The 13523-nt window shown below is 45.1% G+C and overlaps 1 protein-coding gene across 8 annotated transcripts in view; it reads left to right on the top strand.

The window, feature by feature from the left end:
- nrxn2b (neurexin 2b) overlaps positions 1–13523 on the top strand; it is a 659388-nt gene that overhangs the window by 120260 nt on the left and 525605 nt on the right. For all 8 annotated transcript variants that reach the window (XM_086197055.1, XM_086197054.1, XM_086197049.1 and 5 more), the window contains exon 3: positions 4672–4692. In XM_086197055.1, coding sequence (XP_086053181.1) covers positions 4672–4692 — 21 coding nt within the window. The remainder of the gene's footprint in view (positions 1–4671; positions 4693–13523) is intronic.

Here is a 13523-nt window from a genome sequence, read left to right as displayed (position 1 = left end):
TTGTCCTGTGACGCATAGCTCGAGGTAACATCTTCCAGCTGCTGTGTTCAAGACTGAAACGGCCTCAGCAGAGGCGAGCAAACATCTGTTGGATGGGTTTATATTTGCGTCGCTCTGATCCTTCCCATTGACCCCAAATCTCTTTTGCCTCCTTTCATCCGGTGGGTACTGTGTCTGCTGTGTTGTTGCTAGATAAAGTCAATCAGTTGCTGTTTTTCTTTTTTCTTTATCAGGATTGGAAAGCCTGAACTGTAATTGCACATTCGTCGGGTTGGAAGTTTTGTGTTTTGCTGTTGAGATTTGGTGTGAAATCTGCAAAGGCCATGTCTCACGGATTAACTTGTCAGTCAAAGAGAAAGTTTCTGACAATGTGGGAGAGTTCAGGACAAAGCATCCTCGATTAGAATGTAAAGAGGACGGAAGAGGGATGCAGGGAGGTTGTGTGCGCACACGTCCATCCACGTACTCCCTCCATCTCTGTTATTAACTCGAGTTGTCATTTCTTTTCCTCTTTGCCTCTTTGAAATTATGTCAAATCGCCATGGATTGAGGGCTGTTTCCCTTGTTTCAGTCTGCTGAGTGACATCTTCTGGCCACAATAATTGACTTTCAACAACTTTGCTGTGCACCTCGGACAAAATGGAAACGTCTGGTTTGTGTTTGGAGTGAGGAAGAAGACTCCAGGTGAGATGCAAGACATTTAAAATTGTGGTTTACCATGCACAACTCTGTTTGAGGCAGACCGAAGAAAACTAGTGTTGTTCAAAGCCCTGCGAGGCTCTTTGTTGGTAATTGTTGCCCAGAAAGCAGCAACGCCTCACTTAAACTCTACCCCAGCATTGTTTGTGTAATGTGTTAACCTTTGTGTATCCAATTTCCACTCTGTTGACTTGTTTGCGCTACGCCGCGTTTGAGCTACAAAACACAAGGTGAGCAAACTGCAGCTGGAAAACAAATGATCTCCACTGACAGGTGTGCTCAGAATGGTGGAATTTCAAACCTACAGTGTTCTACATTATTTGATTACGTTCTGTCACAGCGCAGGGGGAACTGGTCATAGTGTTTGTGACGTGAAGGGCAGAGTCGCCGCCATAACTGACCTTTTACTGCCACGCTCCAAACACTTGGTGATCCTGATAAAACTGCCTTATTTTTGATTAAATACCCACTGGAAGTGTTCAAATTAGCTCAGCCAAACATTTCCAGCAGTAAAACGCCATCACAATCCAAACAGCCATATGTTAAAGTGCCAGGGGACTTTAAAAAAAAAATTTTTTTTCAACTCCTGATACTTTTGCAGATTTTGCTGACTATAGAGAAAGTCATCAGTGATGCTTTTTTGTTTTAGTGAGATAAAGTTCCTGACAGAACAGTGGCACATTCATGGAATAACTTGTAGTATCAGACATCGAGTATATAGAAGTCATGATGATGAAGTCATGATGATGAAGTCATGACGGGCGGCATGGCTCAGGGGGAGAGTGGCCGTCTAGCAACCGAAGGGTCGCTGGTTCGATCCTCATTTCCCCCGGTGACCATGTCCAAGTGTCCTTGAGCAAGATACTGAACCCCTGATTGCTCCTGATAAGTAGGTTGGCGCCTTGCATGGCAGCCTCCACCATCAGTGTGTGAGTGTGTGTGTGAACGGGTGAATGAGACGACACTGTGAAGCGCTTTGAGTGCCGCTCAGGTAGAAAAGCGCGATATAAAGTTGAGTCCATTTACCATGACGTTTTGACTCTGTGTCCAGGTCACATTATTTTAACAATTAATGTGGAAATATTTCAGGACCCACATTCACGCCTGCGAGATGCTGCTGATTGTGCGTGCGCCTTCATGGAGAGGCAGCAGTGGTTTTACGGTGGCGTTTCTGCCCTGCTCGCCATCCCTGGGCAACAGCAGCAGGTCTGAAGAGCTCTGGCTGCCTGGCGAAGCCTGCAGGGATTCTTTGGAGAGGAAATACTTTCTCCGCTGCTTCGATCTGAATTTCATTATAGTATTCATTTATTTATTTTAATTGCAGACTGTCTGATTTGTGGTTTTTCAGCCTTAGATGCTGTTTTAAAAAACCTTTTTTCTCTGCTTTTGTTTGCCTGGGGGACACACTCACAAATTGCGAGGAACAATGTTTAATTTGACTTTCTGTCAATTTTATGCCAGTTTACACTTCAGCTTTTTACAATTTATTTTTGGCTTCGATTGGATGGAAAATATTAGAATGGAGATATGTGTTCTTTTTTTCTTCCTCAGACAGCATTGCAAACACACACACACACACAAACACACACACACACACACACACACACTCTAAAGCTTTTGAACGTTTTTCCTTTGAAAAGCACTGAAGATTCCCCAATGAGTAACAAAGTACACCGAATAGACGCGAGGATCCCAGTGGAGCTTATAGCCTGATGCTAAGTGGGATGCACCATCACGGGGATGTTTTCAACCAAGTGACGAACTGAACTATAAAATCTTTCTCACTTTAAAGACTAAGGTTTATTTCAAGTCCCCAGTAGGAAACCATCCCAAGAAGGAAGATCAATTAACCGTGTTCGCTGTATAATAGATCCTCTCGTTGTGTTTAGTATCGGGACTACGACAAAAAAACGCGACTTATTTCAACATTCGGGGTTGAAATGTGTTTTTGCGTTTCACGTTAGAGGTGCGAAGTATCTTGGGCAGAATTTTGATGAAGTTTTCGAGTATTTTACAGTGACGCTGTTCGGTACTTCCGCTGCATTTCAGAGGGGAATCTTGTACTTTCTACTACTCTACATACATCTGAGTGTTCAGTTAGTTTTTATGAGGATGCAAACGTATCGAATGGTGTGAAAAGCTGCCAGGATAAAACCAGATGTCTTCCAGGACAAATAGCATCAGCCTGCAGTCAGGATCCCGCTTCAGATGTTGCGTAGTTATGGACGGCTTCTCCAGTTTGGTGCCAAATAGTGATTCTTTTTTCTTCTGACCTCTCAACTTCCAACATGCTTTCATTTCAATAAAAACTCATTCCTCATGATCCCCAAAACAATTTCATCTGAACTTTGATATCAAATATTGATATTACACACACGCACACCAGAGACTCCCTCAAAAAGACGACAAACGTGTCGATGTCTTAAAGTGGCGGCTGCTAACAAGCGGCTAAACCAAAATGCAGAGGTTGTTGTGAATATTACAGATCTTTTAATTGCAATGGAGTAATTCATTTTGCCAAAGTAGTTTATTTGCTGTACTGGTAGTAAAAGGTAAGAATACTACTCCCAGAACTGCTCTAACTTGTTTTATGTAGCATTTATGTGCAGCCACAAAACTTGTGCCTTAAAATAAGAACGATTGTCAGGGTTTCCTTGCATGTAAGTAGAACAAAATGCGAGACGTTAATGGTTTTTGCAATTATCCGTCCATCAAAAGTTTATGAACCTTGAGTTGCATTTTAGGAGTGCGCTATTATTCATTAATTGAAATAAAGCAACATCCAGGCTATCTAAGAGATTCTCAGTGTTTCAGAAGGAAAATGTAATTATTTGGAATGGAAGCAGTATCCCTGTGTGTCAGGGAAATGAAAGGAAGGACAATGAAAGGATGATGGACTCTGATCAGAGATGGCTTGAAAGCAAAGCCAGAGTCATAGCCAATTATATATAAATAGCTTCTTCTCTCCATCAGACAAACAGTGTCTCCACGCTCCAGCTTGATAAAGGCTCTTTCTGTCAGCTTTATACTGTTTAATGACACCCCAAAGTATCTCCAATCTTTATAGTTTCAGTCTCCTTGGTTTTATGGCCAACGGTAGTACTCTGACCGATATAACTCCTTTCAAGTAGTAGGGATGGCATTGTGAGACCTTCCTTCAACTTAAGAAGTTCCACATTCTTGCTTGGACATCTTTGAGTCTTCTGTACCACCGTCTAACTTTGATAGCAGGCAGAAGTCAACCTTTAACGCAGAACGGGAGCGAGCGTTGGAGACCTCTGAGGCGCTGCTTCCAGCCTGGTTTGTCCCCCCCCCAGCGACGGCCTCCCGCGTACATCACTGCCTGGCTTTGTGCTCGTATGAATGTTGGATGTTATGTAGCTCAGAAGGGAGATATGTAGGATCCTTCTGCAGCTGTTTATGATGTGACTTGAACACACACACACCCAGTACAGTGTAGAGTGACAATGAAATATTATTGACCGTGTAACAACTTAATAAAGCGGCATCTGTTGGAGACTCAGGGCCCAGAATCCACAATAACAGATCAAAATGCCAAGTTCTCCACAGGGAAAGCGCGCCAAGCTTGAGGTTATTTTATTTTCCTAGATATCGTCCTCATCTTCCAGCGTGTAACTTGTGCCATTTATTACACATTGAGCTCTGCTGCTGCTTTTGGGCAGCTTTTTCAGAGTCCCGGTCTCTTTGAGTCCCCCTCAGTGTATCATTAAGCCAGAGTGAGGTAAGAGAGTCACTGTCTCTCAGTTGGGGATCATCTATGATTGAATTCTTCTGTTCCCCAGGAGAGGCAGTCTAGCGGTTGGTTCTACTCCCATAGATTATGTCTCCATGCCTCTTAGTTAGATTTGATCTCCAATAGAAAAGAAGTAGGAAGACATTTATTTGAAAATGATGCATCTAATGAGTCTCATCTTTCTGTCTTTTCTCTCGTTTCCATGCTCTTCCCTGAAGCTGAGGAGTATGCCGTTGAAGGTAAGACTGATGCTTTACTCCTCAGGCCCTCTGATGCCTTCCCTTCATGCTGTCATGGATGCTGATGCTGGCTGCTTCTCAATGCTCTGTTCCCTCCCTCTGGGGAGGGGCATTGTCAGCTTGGACTGCGGTTACACGTGACTTCCAGGGGGCCTAAATTACTGTCTCTGAATAAGACAAAAGTGAATTACACAAACTATTCTGTTACTTCTCTTTTTTTTTTCTTTTTCATTTTGTTCTGATTGTGGTAAAATTCCCTCAATTCTTTCACTTCCAAAAAGAAAAGTATTCTTGAGTCAGAACTTGAGAGGCTTCTGCTGTGACACTGTGAAGGTGAGATGCCGTCTTCCTGCCTGTCCTGTACGTGGGCAAAGGCGGGAGAGGGTTGCTCGCTCTCTGCTAGTTCTGCTCGCGCACTTGATTGTCTCGCTCACTTCCCTCTTTAGTTCAAGAAGATGTTCACCCGCAGCTTGACTGCATCTGTTTGTCAAATCAGACAGTCGGATCAAGAAGGGTGCTGAGCTCCTTTCTAGCTGTGTGAGCGCGAGTGTGTGTGTGTGCATGTTTGGAGTGTTCTCTTTGCTGAGCACCAGGTGATGGATTGCCTATCGCATGGCCCAACCCAGCAGGGGAAATCACTAAGACAAACTCTGGTTGCAGGTTGGTCTTTCAGCTGAACATGTAAATGCTGCAGGTTTTTGGTTTTTCTAGTCCTCACACTAGCAAGGGTTGTTTATCAGGTGGCACATTTGAGAAATAGAAGCATGTGTCATTGTGTAATTTCACTGTTATCAGCTCCACACGTGAATATTAGAATTCTGATCTGCTCAGAGTAGAATACAGGCACGCGTCCAGATATTTGATGCTTACCTCCACTTCGTCCAATGAGAAATGCAGGTCTGATCTAATAACAGAGCGCTCACTGTTTTATTTGGATTTGCGTCTTTGGAGGTCCGTGTCATTCGCTGCCAGCTAGCTTGTAAATCGTTGGGCTGAGTGTGTAGGAAATGCAGACTGCATGTCGTCAGAGGGGAGGAGTGGGTCCAGCAGGGCCTCGCACCAGTCCTCTTAGGTTTGTCAGTTATTAGAGGGGGAAAAAAAAGCTATAAAATGTCAGGTGGGCAATTATAAAACGGCACTGAGAGGAAAATATTTTTTCCTGGTGTTATTCATTTGACCAAAACTTTCACAAATGAACTTGTTTGGAACTAATTAATACTCAAAATTCTGTCTTAAGAGAAAGTTTGGACACCTTCGCTGGCTGGTGAGCCAGTGCGGTGTAACTTCAGGTTTGTTATTTTATTGCAGCAGAGCTTCTCTTGACAATTTGACACTGTTTTTCCCCACAGAATTATATTTTAGGCATGTACTAAAGTGTGACTTTGTCTTCCCAGCCGAGGCCCGTGGTTCTTTTCATGTACTTTTCCATCGGTGTTGCTTACTGAGCTGCTGCTGTATGGAGTTGCAGGGAAGAGGATTCAGGAGTGAAGAAATTAAGTGATTGATGGGGCAAAAAAAATGGAAAATAGAGATTTTGTAAACTCACACACACACTGTCTCTGTCATCAAGTTCACAACAAATCAATGCATAAATAGATAAACTCCAGCAGGCTTCTCCCCGAGGGACGCCGCACTCTCCTGTTGAATTTCCTGCAAATTAAGCAATGTATCAAACACAGAGGACTGCTGTTAGCTGCTTTTGTTCTGATTTGAACGGACACCTTCAGACGTGTCTCTGCGCTGGACAAGGGCAGGTATTGCAGGTTCAGTTGCTCTGTGTGCGCTGCAGAGGTCTCGGTGTTTCCCGCGGTTGCACCTTAAGTGTCATGTGAAGGACCCTTGGGCTTCTACAGAATGGGAAAACAGCTGTGGAGTTTATACAGACCTAAAAACCCAGTGCACAGAATCACATTACAGAGTAAGTGAGCCTCATATGCGTGCATGTGAATGTAATGTAAACACGGATGTGCTCTCTGAAGTCATGTAATTTAATTTAGAACAAGTAGTTTTGTTCCCAAGACAGCTTTATAGGAAATGAATTTAATGGATCATTGTCTCTCCCAGTCCCTTAGAGTGCAACTGGTTTATCTTCTCCTCTATTTTTAGGGTTTCCCTCTGACCCTGGTTGAGCTAATTAGTGTTAGTGACCATGTGTCCAAAGGTTGTTTGAGATTGATGATGCGGAGGACCGATGAAAGCTCTGGGGAGGCCCGTGTCCCTGGAAGGTGGCCGGTGGCCCTTGCTCTCTCGCTGCAGGTCCTCGATTGATGATGTGCCTGTGACACTGACCTGCTTTCCCTGCATTGCCATCTGCGCCCTGATCAAGCATGTCCTCTCCCCGGAGGACTGTGCTCAGGATGTGCAGGTTCATATGTAAATACAGGGTTTGCTACATTGCTGCGGTGGAGCTCCTGTGGTGGCGGTAAAGAGGGCTGACAAATGGCTCGATGGCTAATTGAACCAGTTTTGTTGGGCTGTTAAGAAAGAAAGTGGCATCACGAGTTATGGTTTTACATGCACACTGACGTTCCAGTGCTCTGCGAAAATATGGCAGTATTCAGGGTTATTAGTGGATCAGTTATTTTTCACAGCCAAGGAAACAGCATAGGTGGGACATTGCTATTTTGTGAATCATGTCAGAAGACGGGATTGTAGTGGAACATCGAGTGTGTCTCAGCACAGCACCAACTTGTCAGTTGGGGACAGTCGTGGCCAGGAGTCGCCCCGCGGCCATTCACCTGAGGATAACTGTGGGAAGTGATGGCGTAGCGATGAAGAGTTGAGGGCTCGCTGACGGCCCGCTGGAAGTAAGGAGAGTGATGTCAGGCTCATCGTCACCACACGCCCCGAATTCTAGATTGACTTGGTCCATCGATGCATTCAGCCTGGTAATTTGGGTCTTGTACAAACTATGAGTCCGATCAATCCTATATGTTGCTGGCAAGCTAACGAGAAAAAGTGTCCACTGAAAGTGGAGGAACTCTTCATCTCTGAGGCAGCGAAACACACCCAGCTATTTAAGTTGGATGTGCGTCGCTGCTTTCACAGACCGCGAGCATGAACGTGGCTGAGATAAGAGCCAGCTCATATCCTATTGGGCAGATCAGCTGTAACCCGGGTCAGAGCGGCTGGCCTCTGAGACTTGGTCATGTGGTGTCTGGGGGAGGGATGTTTTCAGCTGCCCAGTCTCATCTGAACCAATCTGATCAGGGCTAATGATCTTTCCTCTCTCAGCCATCAGAACTCAACTAAATCTCCTCCTTGGGGGGGGGGGGGGGGGGACGACAATAACATTTTCATCATTTTTTATACCCCTCTAGTAAAAAATTGTTTGATGTTGTCTGGAGATCCAGGATTATAGATTTGAATGGACCTTGTAGTTAAATGAGATTACTTTGAACCATCCAAACCAGATTATAGATTTTGTTCTTATTTGCTCAGGAGAGAAACAAAAAAACAGAATCATGACTTATTTTCTAAATGCTTGTGCAACAAAAGGAGAAAGCGGTAAAGCGAGTAATAAATGTACCATGTCATTGTGGTATTAACCCAGATTTAGTTTGTTCCTAGAACAAATAGTGCTTGTAGATTATCTTCATTCAAATTGCAACTATTGTTCTGAACACCAGTGACTAAAAGGTCAACAACCCTTCGCAAACTGATTTGATCTCACAAAAAAATACAACATTGTAAGAGCAAAGCACGGCATTTATTCATAGGAGAGACATACCGTAACAATGCAACGTCTCCGCCTCCCAATCCATAGCGCTTAACTGTGCATTTTTCATTTAACACGAGAGAGATTTGCAGTGTTCAAACAAAGTAATCAATAGTAGAAGATTGCTAGCTTGTGCTTTACTCACAAGCACTTGAGAACAAAAGGCTACACACACACACACACACACACACACACACACGTGCGCACACACATGCACATGTATGCACACAGCGGGTAGCTTGAATAGAAGAAGAAGAGGGGGAGACAGCTGAATGGCTCCTTTCTTCAGCTCTGAAATTGCTCAAGAGCCTTTGGACAGGAGGACGCCTCGATGTTGCCCACAGCTGCCCAGATGCTGCCAGATGTTGCAGTGAGATTAAGCCTCCTCAGGTCCTGGATGAGCCAAAGGCCAGCCATGCTTGGTCTCATAAGACTTTAATTTCACCCCACACAGCTTGCACCCATTTTCCTCTTTCCATCTTTCTGCTTTGTGTGAAGAGAAAAAATCTACTGGGTTGAAGTAGGCGTCCACTTGTGACCAAGTCCAGATGCTTCAGTGTCAACATGTGAAGCCTGAGGCAGTGCGGCTTTGAAGGAGGGGAAACGGAGTGGATGGTGTCTGGCCTGGAGCTCGGGTGTTGCATTGTTGCTGCGTGTGGAAGAATGTGCTGCTGCTCAAGTTCTCCTTGTTTCCTTTTGCACGGGCAGAGCTGTCATTTTCCTCCACTGAGCCTCTGTATTCTGTACATCCTGTATTGAGTGACTGGTACCCTGATGCAGGGCACATCAGACACCCATCCATTATTTGAGAAGCAAACTCATCCATGTGTCTCTTTTTTTTTTTGCAAATACACTCCAAAACTATGAGGAAGAGGCTTTAATCAGTATTGAGTTCATTGCACGGTGGTATTTACTACTTTATGTGTACACGATCATCAATACCTGTGAATCACTTGGTGTTTATCAGAGTAAGAGCTTTGTCAAACTGTTCTGTGGCTTTCTTACGCCGATCTGACGGCGAATAATCAAAAATTAAAATAGCAGCGAAAGAGACTCTGACCTACAAATAACAAGTTTCTTTCACATGAAGGGTTTTGTTTTTATGCACAAATTACAGAGTAACCTACAAGACGTCATGATGATTCTCACACACACACACACACACACACACACACAGACACACACACTTGCACAGGTGCTATGAACAGAGAAACACTGCGTGGGATCATAGCCAGCAGCATCAACGAGGAGTTCCTACATACAGGACAATGTTAGCCTGCTGCCTCTCATACAGGGGTCTGCCTGCCTCATACAGTGGTCCCCCTGCCTCATACAGGGGTCTGCCTGCCTCATACAGGGGTCCCCCTGCCTCATACAGGGGTCCGCCTGCCTCATACAGTGGTCCCCCTGCCTCATACAGTGGTCCCCCTGCCTCATACAGGGGTCCCCCTGCCTCATACAGTGGTCCCCCTGCCTCATACAGGGGTCTGCCTGCCTCATACAGGGGTCTGCCTGCCTCATACAGGGGTCTGCCTGCCTCATACAGGGGTCCCCCTGTCTCTCATACAGGGTCCGCCTGCCTCATACAGGGGTCCCCCTGTCTCTCATACAGGGTCCGCCTGCCTCATACAGGGGTCCCCCTGTCTCTCATACAGGGTCCGCCTGCCTCGGGGTCAATAGCTTGTTCAGGGTCCATAGTTATAGTCGGTGATACAAACTTGAATTGTTAAACTGGTTTTACTAACCAGTTCTCATTTCTGGACCCCCTGCTTGTTCAGGTTCTGTTATCAGAAACACTACATTCCTCACAGATTTGTTGCTGGTCTTGTGTCGACTCTCTTCCCTCCCACTACCTCATGTAGCGGTGAGTCTGCAGAGAGGTGCATTCTTCAAAGTGCTCCTTCCTCCTGTGTACTAAAATTAAAGTTTGCTGTGCACCTCTGTGCTGTTGTTGCATTTCAGAAAAGAAGGCGTCTTTTCAGCGTTTCCCAGAGGACTTGGAGGTTATGGGGTATTTGGAGTCTGTGTTGGCTCATCTCTCATTTGCTTGTCTTTGTCAACTAATTTATGCCCGGTCAGGAATATATTCTTAGTAATCCTGCTCTCATTTCAGTCCCTCTCAATCTATCACTGCATATCCCCACTCCTATCTAAAGCTTTATCCCTGTCTCATCAATCTATCTTTTTCTTTTCTTGCCACCTGGACGTATCTGCCTTCCTTTCACTCCGCCGATACTCAAATTTTTCTGTCCCCTCGCCATCTCAATCACCCTCTTCCCTCCGCCGGTAGATAAACTTGCAGGTTGTAGCTAAGAGGCTTACTGGGGAGATGCTGCCGTAAGAAGCTGTGAAATGCAGCTTTACTGGGTTAGTGAAAGCTATAGAGAGTGGGACGCAGAAGCGAATGCAGAGGAATAAGAGGTGGAGCAGGGTTTATGTGGTGGTGCCCACATTCTCTACTAAAATGTGTGACATTTCAATTTTAAATCGTTTCTACTTTTCTATGCCCACATATCGACTATATACCAAGGAACCACTTTGTTAGCAAGGCACAGGGGCGTTTGATGTTTGACTCATAAAAGACTACTAGTCGTTAATGCCGGGTTGTCGCCAAATCATGTTTGAGAGACGCTATTTAGTCCCCTAGACTAGACATACGTTCTAAACTTGAAACTTCCTGCCTGCAGTGGTTAAAACTATGATTGGACCAGAAAGATGTCACAGCTCTACTTTGCTCTGCACCGCCGTCAGAGGTCACGTCCAAAAACCAGACTCTTGATGAGGGATTGTTTCACTGACCTGAACATTTGGCCACAGCAGGTCAGTAAAATTAGCTTCAGACGTCTGGTAGTAGTAGTAGTAGTAATAATAATAGTAGTCGTAGTAGTAGCAGTAGTAGTGATGCCCCCTCCCCCACCCACTTAGTTTTGTGTTGACAGACTAAATCATAGATTTTCTGCTTTAGATGTCTCTGAATAACTGCACTGCCAACATGTGTCCATGTGTTCACATTACTGAGGTAACTGGACATCACGTACAGATAAATCTGTTGTAGTTTTACGGGCGTGGACAATGTTACGGTAGTTTTTATACTTCGTTCTCGTACTGTGCCTCACCCCTGCTGGCATGCATTCACAAGCTCTGCTGCTTTTATTTCAACTTGTGGCGTTCAGATTGTGAGATTTACCGTCACAGGATTCTCAGTCCTTGACGTGTCGCCAGGATGAACTTCCTGCGTTCATGAGGAAAGAGCGTGGTTTCGTTATTGTGTGTGGTTTGCATGATGAATAATGCCACCATAAAAACAACACACGTCAGGTTTCCAGCTGTCAGCAGAGCTCATTCAGCAGTTCATCAGTTCAACCTGGGAATGAGTGTGGGCTGTGTTTACCGTCACTGGCTTCCCGTCATGCATCCACTTTGTTCGAGGCAGGTGAACCGAATGGAGTGATGAGAGGGCTTGGCGGGGGCGGGGCTACAGCAGGTGTGGTTCTTGACTCGTTCGGATATTTCAGTGCAAAGAGGAGGTCGGACGTGGAGACGTTCTGATTGACGCACGCCTCGACTGTTTATTTATATTCAGTTTTTATTCATGCAAGAAAAAAAAAGCGATGGCTGCACACAGGAAGTGTGTCTTGGTTGCTCAGTGCTTAGTTTCCTAACGTAAAGCTGAAGTTCTTGGCAGGTCTGAGTCTGACAGACTCAGACCGTAAAATCAACTGATCCTGTAAGCCATTGTGATGTTTCATAAGTGCACAGCGTGGAGTTTGCCAAGGAAGTGATGCATGTTTTTGTAATTTAGAAACATAAATGTAAGGATAAGGCTTTGGCGGGCAGACGAGCGTAGTTTATTCAGTCATTATCTCTGCGGCCCCCTGCTGTGACACTAAAATCGACTCCATGGAGCCACTCCTTCAGAAGTATCTGAGCTGAGCATGTAGACTGGCACAGTGGAAGCATGTAGAAGCTGACACATTCCTATTTTCCACCTGACACCGACCGTCACTTTCATAACCAGATTTGTCTGTGGCTCAAGTCAAGAGTCACTGCTTTATATTTTCCTCTCTCTTCTCTACACACAAAAAAACATCATTTCATGAATGTTAGTAGACTCCTGTTGTATACCTGCAGCCTTTGCTGAATTCAATTATACCGTGAAATGCCACCAACTGCAAAGCTGAAAGTCCATGCTGGCCAGGTGACACTGTGAGAGATTGCATTTGGACAGAGCCCGGTGAAAAGTGCATCTGCTGCCCATCCCCCAACCATCAGCCAGCAATAACTCCTGTTCGGCTGGGAAGCTAAAAGGTTGAGGGAAGTTTTTTTAGGAGGGGCTCTAATCTCAGGACTCTGGCTTTTGTGTGCGTCACTGTGAGATCTGACTGTGCGTCTGTAGCCAATCTCCTGTGAGATCTCATACCCCACAAATTTGTCTCCCTCAGTCCCAAACAAACAAGTTCTTCACTCTGATGGCTTCACCATGTGAACATTTGTTTCATCTTTCTTTGTTGTCCAACATTCATTTCGGGGGCCCACAATTATGTATGACAGGCTGATGGAGGTATGGAGGCAGCGTAGAGAGAATTACTCTGGTAAAATAGAGATCAATAAGCTGGATAGATGGATGAGAGTGACCAACAAAATAAGAGGGTGAGGAGAGCAAAGGCAGACACACTGTCTGTACCCAGCACTCTCTGCATTTGAGTTGTTAGCGCATATGTCTTGTTTACCTTGGACGCTAAGTATGATACAATTTGAATGTATGGCAAGGGATACAGTAGGTCTAGGCAGCTCAGTCACTGAGGGATGCATTAATGCCGTTGATTACTTCCTGAGTGGACCATGAGTGCTCATCAAGTCAGACACGTTACAAAGCGCATTGGTTCCTGCAGATTCCCTTCAACCAAGCTCAAATATTTCCAGCGTAAACACTGGGAATGCCTTTGTAGCCAGGCCCTGAGTACGCAGCGAGCTAGGGCTGCTGCCCCAAACCTGAACCTGCGACTCATCAATTTAACACGCAAAACATTCACTGACACTTTTACTCCTTAAAGCGATCTGTGATGGGAAAATTGGTTTTATTCCACCGGCTTTTCAGACACCTTAAAGAGAC

This window comes from Aulostomus chinensis, chromosome 24 (assembly GCF_037954235.1).
Source record: "Aulostomus chinensis isolate RoL2024-O1b breed Wild chromosome 24, RoL_Achi_v1.0, whole genome shotgun sequence".
In the NCBI taxonomy this organism is placed as follows: Eukaryota; Metazoa; Chordata; class Actinopteri; order Syngnathiformes; family Aulostomidae; genus Aulostomus; species Aulostomus chinensis.
The sequence above is the reverse complement of the archived record's forward strand: the minus strand, read 5'-3'. Positions and strand labels throughout refer to the sequence as shown.